The 9,765-nt window shown below is 44.7% G+C and overlaps 1 protein-coding gene across 6 annotated transcripts in view; it reads right to left on the reverse strand.

Moving 5' to 3' along the window:
• SGSM2 (small G protein signaling modulator 2) overlaps positions 1–9,765 on the reverse strand; it is a 106,011-nt gene that overhangs the window by 82,999 nt on the left and 13,247 nt on the right. For all 6 annotated transcript variants that reach the window (XM_019545576.1, XM_019545572.1, XM_019545575.1 and 3 more), the window contains exon 2: positions 6,678–6,753. In XM_019545576.1, coding sequence (XP_019401121.1) covers positions 6,678–6,753 — 76 coding nt within the window. The remainder of the gene's footprint in view (positions 1–6,677; positions 6,754–9,765) is intronic.

Raw genomic sequence — 9,765 nt, forward strand, 5'->3', positions numbered from 1 at the left:
CCACACTATGTACTGCATCACTGTTCACCACTTTGTAGCTGTGGGTCGAGGAAAAGCAAACCAATCAAGGACAGGCATCATTCATTTCTTCTCCATTAACATAATTCAGAAGGACTCCATCACTCGTCAATAGCCTATTGGCAATGTTATTCGTGCCCCACCGTGCTATTCATTCGGCCACATAACATTGTGGAAAAAAGGTGCTTTGCTATAGCAGAGCACACATTTTGAGTCATATAACTGAGGGTCTAAAAACCATATGTGGCCAAAGAAACTAGAGGCATCGTAACTGGACTATAAATAGGTTTGAAAACACAAATGTCTGGGTTCAGCTTCTTCACAATGACGACAAAGTCAATACTGGCTCGTCTCTTAGTCAGATCGCATGGATGAACACTGCCAACTTATAAATACCACAGCCATTATGGTTACAACAGCACCCTCCAACTGGCATGGAAAAAACAGAGGTTCCCTAATTACTAGGCTTAAATGTGGACCTTCTGTGAGCTGTCCCTGGTCCTGAACATCATTTTTCTTTATCAAGTGAGGGATGAGATACTACCCTACACACTGAAAGGTGCTGTACCAAGGTGATACTTTTTATTAGACCAACTGGAAAATGGCAAGAAAACTGTCCTTTTCTGCAAGCTTTTGGGATCAAAGTCCCTTCGTCAGGCTCTGGGAAAAGTGTAGATGGTACAAGATGCTAAAAAGTCCCATAGGTAGGAAATAAACTTCATTTTTGCACAGAGGGAGCTGAAGATGGAAGTCTGTCCCTCTGGGTGCATGACTGTCTGTGTTGAGGAGTTCTTTGATGTGTTGATCAGGTAGAATTCCTTCCCTGGAGGTGTCAGATGGCAGGCAGGGAGGCAAAAAAGCTTCCTTGTTGTTCTGCAATGAAGTTTAAAATCCAAAATCGGCTGAAATCCAGCATCTTCCATGTTTCAGGGGTGTACTTGGTAGCCATGTTGGTGTGAGACAAAAAAGAGCTACTCAACACAGCTCACAAAGACACTCATAGACCCCGGGGGACACACTTCCATCTTTAGCTCCCTCTGTGCAAAAATGAAGTTTATTTCCTACCTATGGGGACTTTTTAGCATCTTGTACCATCTACACTTTTTCCAGAGCCTGACAAAGGGACTTTGATCCCAAAAGCTTGCAGAAAAGGACAATTTTCTTGCCATTTTCCAGTTGGTCTAATAAAAGGTATCATTTTGGAACCAAGAGTTCTAGTTTTTTGCATGTCTTTTTGTCTCAGACCAACACGGCTACCAAAGACATCATTTGGTCCAATGCTTTCTCCATCTGTACAGCTGCAGCATTGCCCAAGCATGGGGCAATGCTTTGATGGAGGAAGATTCAACACAACTTGCATACCTCTGCTTTGCTCATGGATAACACAAAAGAGGCTCATGGAAAACTAGCTAAAAACTGAGAGGTTAGTTCCCCACTCCAGGGCCCTAACCATGCAGTGCAAGGAACAAGCTTGGCAGCTTCATTTATCAGGCCTATTCCAGTTCACCTGATGGAGAGAAGAGCTCTGCAATCTCCACAATTTTGATCCTAAGACAGGAACAAACGGTTCAGGAGAACATGTGCGAAATGAACCATCTGGACTTAAATCAATATCCAGCAGAACTCCATAGTCCCTTGGATCCTGGGCTGAAACAGGGATCCTCAGCAACCTCTAGCGGTTACACTACTCTGCATTCCCACTTGGGCTTTCCAAAAAACCTCTGGCACTTAGACCCACAGACAACCAGGTCAAACTCAAAGGCTTGCCCATGTCAGGCTAGCATGGTTAAGGCACACCCAGTTCTATGGTTCACACAGGAGCAACATAACTACGATTGTGTCCAGCTTCCTTGGACTCTACCACCTAAATGACCAGCTTGGTCAACTGGAGGCAGCCTTGAGCACAAATCCAGAGGGGGCATGAACTCACACCTCTCCTGCCCTATCAAAACACATTAAGCAGTCTGTCACCATGCCCCAACCTGCAGAGAGAGTGCCTGAGGAGAGTGAAGCAGATAAGCAAGTGGGGAAAAGTGGTATATGTTTGCCAAGTCCCCGAAGCAATTTGTAGCCAAGCAAAAGCTGGGTGGACTTGCAGTTACTGCCACACATACAGGGACTGCAAAGTAATCACAGCATGTTTAGAGAGGCTCTTGCTAAACTCAGCTTTGCAGGAGAGTAAATGATTCACAAGAATTCTATATTTATAAAAAGAAAATTTGCGGCAAATGACTCACACACTGTGTGGGGCTGGTTTTAAATAGAAGGCGAATAAATCGTCTCTTGGAGAGACATGCAAAGTTGGAAAAAATCAAGGAAGGACCCAGGCAGGCAGCCTGTAGCCAAATCTGCTGGAAACCTTATCGTTCCTCCATTCAATTAGCTAAAGTGATATCAAAACATTCAGCTTCACCTGCTCCTGTTATAAAGTTAATTAGCATCTCTTCTTTCATTCAAAGCGGCAGCCCTGCTTCAAGTTGGAATGCTTTCTTTGCCTAAGCAGGCCTGCTTAGCAACAGCAGGCTGCCTAAATGAAGGGCTGCATCTTCTTTAAACCCTACACAATATTACTGAATCAGAACAAGAGCCCCGTAGGGAACAAGAAGGAGCAACAGGAAGGTCTCGGTGTTGCTGAATTTTGGATGAACAAATTTATGAGGGCAACAGCTGCCTTTCCTCCTCCCGGTACTTACATGTTCTATTATCTAATGTTCCCTTTGTGACAAAGAAATGCAAACTAGGTAAGATTCATTACAGCCTGAGTGTAGTCTCAGAATGAAAGGGACTTGGGGGTCATGACTGACCACAAGATGAACACGAGCCTTCAATGTGATGCCGAGGCTAGTAAAGCAAGCAAAATGCTGGCTTGCATCCATAGATGCTTCTCAAACAAATCCCAGGAAGTCATTCTCCTGTTGTACTCGGCCTTGGTGAAGGCCAAAGCTGGAGTACTGTGTCCAGTTTTGGGCTCCACAATTCAAAAAGGATGTGGAGAAGCTTGAGAGGGTGCAGAGGAGAGCCACATGCATGATCAGAGGTCAGGAAAACAGACCTTATGATGAGAGGCTGAGAGCCATGGGACTTTTCAGCCTGGAAAAGTGCAGGCTCAGGGGTGATCTGGTGGCCACCTCTAAGTTTAGCAGGGGTGCTCATCAGGACCTGGGGGGAACGTCTGTTCACCAGAGCGTTCCCAGGGATGACAAGATCGAATGGTTACAAACTCCGCCACGACCGATTCAGGCTGGACATAAGAAAGAACTTCTTCACTGTCCAAGCCCCCAAGATTTGGAATAGACCGCCGCTGGAGGCGGTTCAAGCACCCACTTTGAACAGCTTCAAGACACATTTGGATGCTTATCTTGCTGAGATCCTTTGATCCTGCTGACTTCCTGCCCCTGAGGCAGGGGGCTAGACTCGATGATCCTCCGGGGTCCCTTCCAGCCCAAATGTCTATGAAATCTAGTCTGCATGGAACAAATAAGACATTCACTGCAGATTTTATATCTGTGTCTAAGCATTAGCTCTTGCTGTAGGTACTCTCTTTGATTATTATTTTGAGAGGCAACTGGACTCATCTTAGACTATGGTTTATTATTATTACAATAGTGCCCAGCGGGCCCCCAACTGAGATCAAGGCTGCACAGCAACACTGCCAACTTGTGCTGCGTTTTCAAAAGACTTATAATACTCAGTAATATTCTCAAGGCTCCAGACAGAGTCAAGGGATTACATGAAAATCTCAATTAAGCAGCTGTCTAGGTGCAAAAAAGAAAAGACAGCTAAGATGCATGAAGCTCAGAGGCTCAGAACCAGAAGGAAAACGTAAAGCTTTTCTTGGTTAAAGTCTGATGATTTTTTTTAAACAGTTAGGGCTGGCAATCCAGCTCCTGCTGCAGGTCCAATATATGTATATAGTAAGAGACATTCCCTGCCCATGTTAACAGTCTCATACCCTGGCCAGTAACTTCTATGGAAATCACTGAGATACCTTAGGACAGGGATGGCCAAGCTGTGACACGTGTACCACAAGTCACATAGGTAGTCTCTATGTGTGGCACAGTGGCAGAGGAGGAAACACAAAACAGGGCAGCAGAGTGGACAGGGAGCACAGGGCAGGAAGCAGAAAGCAGAGCAGTAGATCAGGCAGGGGAAGAGGAACAGAGTGGGGGACTTAAGGAGGGTGTGGGGTTTATTTTTGTGGCCTGCCTGCCAAACAAGGTTGGCCCCACTGCCCTAGGAAGTCCCCTGCCATATGCTAGTAATGGGCAGGTACAAGAACGACAATGGGCAGACAAATCCTGCTTTCCAGACACAAATCTTGCTAGCAAAAGAAATGCATTATTAGAATTCTGCATTCAGGAACATGCATCAATACTTAACTCCTTTAAAGAACACTCCTGTTTTCAAATCCAGCTTCAACTTCCTCTACTTCACTTTTCTGCGATTATCTATACTTCACTGGATAGTTCTGGCTGCAGAACTTGTGGTCTAGGAAATTCAGGAGCAACATTTGCAATAAATATTCTGCAAAGGTTTTCAAGCATCTTCCTTGGTTAAATTCCACATTTAAAGTATCAGTAGAAAGGAACAAAGAATCCAGGGGCAAATAACCCTTTGAAATTACAAGCAGTTTTAATCCCCAGCACTATTTGGTAGTGCTGTTCCTCTTCTCATTTTTTTGTATCAACGCCAAACACTGGCAAGTAGTTTGACACACTCAAATTCCCCAAAGATTTTCTTTTAATCTAGGATTTGCTTCCCAATGTTTATACTTATTTACTTTTTAATGTATTACTCATCTTGGATAATGCAGCTATAGGTTGTCTGACTTCCCAATTTTCATGCAGTAGTAAAAACGATGAGTTGAGCCCCAACCCCAACCAAGCACAGGAATTTAGCAGCGATTCTCTCGCACTGCCAGGTTCAGCTGCATCACATCAGGGTTGAAGTCATCAGTATTGCAAAACAGATAAATCTGACCCAGAGGAATGGCCAAGCAAGACAGTATTAGAATTATTTAGTGGAAATCTTTATTAGATTTCACTGGTACATTTTTAATTATGGACAGGAGTGCTATATTCAGGATGGACAGTGCAAAATTGGGATGAGCAGTCAAAAGGTAGTGATTTAAGTATTTTCATCAAGCCTGAACTTCTATTCATTAAGTTACCCAGTTTTGCAGAAGAAAAGAGAAAAAAAAAAAAAATCAGTGTAGCTAGGCAAAAAAGAATGAAGCTCCTGAATAAAGAGAGGCAAAGTGGGGGTGGAGAGTGCAGGGGGAATCAATGCACCCTTCATTTAGACAGCTTGGTTACCTGAAACATATGTCTTTGATTTATACAAAATTCAGGTAAAACATAGATGCAAACAACTTCACTACACATATGAAAGCTCAGCCTGGAATTTTCAAAGCTGCCTAAGAAATTGGAATGCCCAATCCCCATTACAGGGAAGAAGGCTGAACATCCACTTTTCCCATGTTACTTTCAGCATCTCAAAGTAAACTTGCAAGCACCAGAAAAAGTTCCCCAGCACAAAGTTGTAGCTTGCTCAGTAACAACTCCTCGCTATCCAAACCTCTCTGACAGCTCCCTTTTCAAAGGGTTCTTTTGAAGTCCTTTACAGACTACCTGAAAGGCAACAAAACCGTACACAGCAAATGGTGTGTTAACCGGCACTTTATTAGCCAGAAAACTCTATTAACTGGCATCTGAGGGACGTGGCAAAAGTGAAACCAGAAGTACCACTTCCAGGAGATTTCCCATTTCGCTGCCGCAAGCTGAGTTTTTCTTCGCCACTTCTTCAGCCCATGGTAAAAGCAGCCTGCGTGGGGTAAACCAGCCTGCATGGGGACCCCCTCCCTGTCCCCGAGCACACTGATGCCAGGGAGTGCACCAAATGGTGCACATCCGATTAACCAGCATATTTGATTAACTGGCATGCCCCATTCCCAGGAGATGCTGGATAACAGAGCTTTTACTGCACCAATAGTCGCTAGCTCACACAGAGCATTCTGTATTCTCTAAGTGTGGTACAAGCAGTCAGTTTCCCCAAAAGTCCTAGAATGAATAGGTAGCTACTCTACCTCAATTCTGGCAAAAGAAAAGCAGACATAGATAAGCTAAGTATTGTTTCACAACCTGCATGCTCAGTCTCTCGGATATAGCCTTTCACGAGAATGCTATCGTGATTGAAGTCTTATTGTGTTGGGCATGGTCCAAACAGGTAGTAAAGAGACCATTCTACACCCCAAAAAGTTATCTGAATATGTAACTCAGCCAGAAGGAGGGAAGGGGAACGAAAACAGGTGACATGGCCAAGGTCAAAGAACAAGTCAGTGGCAGAACCAACAACAGAACCCAAGTCTGCCAAATTTCAGCTCAAACTGTCCAGTAGAATATTTCTACTTTCACCCTTCAGACACTACAGAACCTGATTCCAGACCTTACTGTAATGTAGCCACACACAAAAAATCAAACTAAAGCCAAGACAGAGGCTTGAATTCTGAATTCCCCGACTTCAGTAATATTCATAGCTCTGCCTTTGCAACACTGTAATGGGGTTTTTATATCCCCAGGGGGAGGGGACAGACATTTAATTTAGAATAAAAACAGGACAACTTAGCATCAGCCAAACGCATTTGCAAATTTGGCATTTACCACACAAGGCGATGATGTGACTGCTGTCTTCATGCACAAATTTCCTGGTGACAGCTTCTTCCATGATCTGTTTTACCTGAAACAAAAAGACAAGAAGTAAATGGAGGAATTTTGCATGCCAGTTTCATCAGCTCTGCAGAGGAAAAGTCCAAGGGAGATAACTTTCCTCTTTACTCTCTCCTGTCTCCTTGTATTTACTTTGTGCTTTCATTATTTTGTGGTTTTGTTGCTCTGTGTAAAGGGAAGGCCCAGATATATCAGCCCGCTGTATCTCAGCAGGAGGGGAGTGATGGCAAACCCCTTCTTGCAGAATCCAACAGTAACCCTGTTTGGATACTGCTTACTCCGTCTATAGAACAGAATGATTCTGTGGCCCACCTTCACTGCACAGTTAAAGCCACTTCCAGTCACAGCTCCCTTTAACATAACAATCACACATATATCACTCAAAAGGCCCTACATATGCAAGCTCATGCTAAACGAAGATAAAACAATGGATCAGATAAAAGGCTGGCAATTTCCTTGGTTTCCTGGCAGCAAAAAGAAATCAGCAAATTGCAAACCAGGGAGAGTCCGGGACACGAAGCATGAAATGGCATACACCTTGTGCTGCTCGCAACCAGCCTCCAGATTACTGAGGCAGAGTGGCCCAGTGAGGAGGGAATTCACCCATCTTGGGAGAGGTTCTGCCTCCTGCTCTGCCCCAGACTGACCATTCACTTGAAATGAAATAAACCTGTGGGTTTAGCAGGGGATGGGAGCAGTGAAGAACTGCCAGCCTGGGCTTTGGCACACAGTAGCAGCTCCTAGTGCTAGTGGCACACACTAGCAGTACATGCTCCAAAGTTATTTGTCCGGGGCAGATGGTTATTTAACATGCAGTTGAAAAGCACTATCCCAAAAACCACATAGGGCTTGTGCTTTCTCTTCCAAAAACGTGGTCCCACACGTTTTTGGAGTCAGATCTGTTGAAGTTGGCGACAGAAACCAATTTTGGCTGCATTTTGCTCCAGTAGCCAACACAGCTCAGGGCACAGGCTGGGTTCCACTATCCTAGTGCTCACCAAGTTCCATCCAGTTATACTTACACAAACCTGCTGAAGACAGGCGTCACAGGGACCTCATTTGCAGAGAGTGGGCATGTGGAGGTGTAACAGATGGTGGGTATTTAGTCTCTGGGTCCTTTAATAATGTAGATGGATGAAAAGAAAAGCAGTGGGCTTGACTCACAGATCCTAAGGGGACTTTACTAGCATGGCAAAAATCAGAGATTTCCCCCACCACTTCTTGAGAATTCTTTCTATTTTGAAGACTGAAATGATATTTTTGAGTAGCCACTAAACCAGAGTGGCCTCCTGTAAATGAAGTCCATAGCACAAGTTTCCATGTCCTGTACAGCCTTCTTCAACAATGCAGGTATTTGCCTTAATCTGCATATTTAATGGACATATGGAGCTATGAGAACCCTCTTCCCCACGCTTCCTCCTCCAGCTGCACAGTGGAGTTTTGCAGGCCCAGACTCCCTATACAGCTCTGATGATGGTTCACCATTTTACCATGACCTTTCACTGAGTCTGGCAGGGAGAACCACCCACAAGACAAGACTGACGGCAAATGGCTGAGGGTGATGGTGCTAGGCAGTGACATTTCGCAGCAACATCTCAGACAAATATGTCCTGACACAGTACCTCTTTCTAGGTGGGTCAAATTGACAAAAGCAGGTCTATTTTCAAAGGGAACATGCTGTGTTTTGTGTGTGGCAAAAGCAGGAGCAGCACAACTAACACCCACACCCTGCTTCAAAATTCTCATCCCAGATCACTTAGAAGCAGACTGAAGAGATGTCCCCTACATATACAGGCCTTGAATTAAAGTCATAATGCTTGGAGAGCATGGGAATGAGCACACCTTATGTTGTTCCCATGTGTTTAAACACGAACAAGAGGCAAAGCACTTTCAAGGGGGCAACTTGTTAACATGTAGATTTGGTACAACACACAATAACAGTATAGCCACCTGTCCAGAGGCTCCAGCTGAGATCAGGGTCCAAGTGTGCAAGGCACAGTACAAACATATGGAAAGAGACAGCCCCTGCCCCCAGCCACTTAAGATTTAGCTAGACAAGGCAGACAGAGTGGGAGAAAGAAAGCATCATTATCCCGGTTTCACAAAAGGGAAATGAAGGCCCCAGAAGATCCAATGACTGGCTCAAGGGCATGGCGGAAGTCTGCGATGGAGCCAGATATTGAGCTCAGATACCCAATGCCTTGGTCCAGGATGCTAACCCTAACCCAGTATCCTGTGAAAGACCACGTGCTGGAGTTCAGTGGCCAAGTCTTTCCATCGTTTCCCCTCAGCCACTTTAAACTCATCTCCATTAAGCCAATTTTTTTTCCTCTGACTTTATTCAGATAGTCCCATTTTTACTTCAGTTAGATCCATCCCTCGCTTCTAACAGCTATGCAGTAATCCATGATTTCCTGATGAATAACAGGCTTTCACATCCGCTGGATCGCACCTCGGTTTTAATCACTGTCATTTTAAGGAACTAAGGAACGTTTCAGACTGGAAAATCCCTAGGCTAGCAACAGGGGCATAAAACCTAGATTTAAAAATACTCAGGGAGAAACACTATTCCAATTCCTTGCCTTTGAATCCAATTCAAAGGCCTCCCCTTTCAAGGCCCTGCAAAGCACGGCTCTATCTAAGCTCAGCAAGCCTCCCCATTCCTTTCCTAGATTGGACATAATGATGTAGGGACTCTGTTATGGATTTATAAACACTAAGAAATCCAGAGTCTTGATCAGGGACTTGGATTCTGAAGTGCTAAAGGAACGCAACTAAACTACACCAATCTAGTTTCATAGTTAGTAGGGTCGGAAGGGACCTGAGCAGAACATCAAGTCCAACCCCCTGCCATGGCAGGAAAGAGTATTGGGGTCAAACAACCCCACCCAGCAAGGTGACTGTCTAGCCTTGTCTTAAAGACCCCCAGGGTAGGAGCCAGCACCACTTCGCTTGGAAGTTGGTTCCAGATCCTAGCCACCCTGACAGTTCTCTTGTGGAGGCTGAACAGGTTCAGGTCCCG

This window comes from Crocodylus porosus, unplaced genomic scaffold (genome assembly GCF_001723895.1).
Source record: "Crocodylus porosus isolate Cpor-Errol unplaced genomic scaffold, CroPor_comp1, whole genome shotgun sequence".
NCBI lineage: Eukaryota > Metazoa > Chordata > Crocodylia > Crocodylidae > Crocodylus > Crocodylus porosus.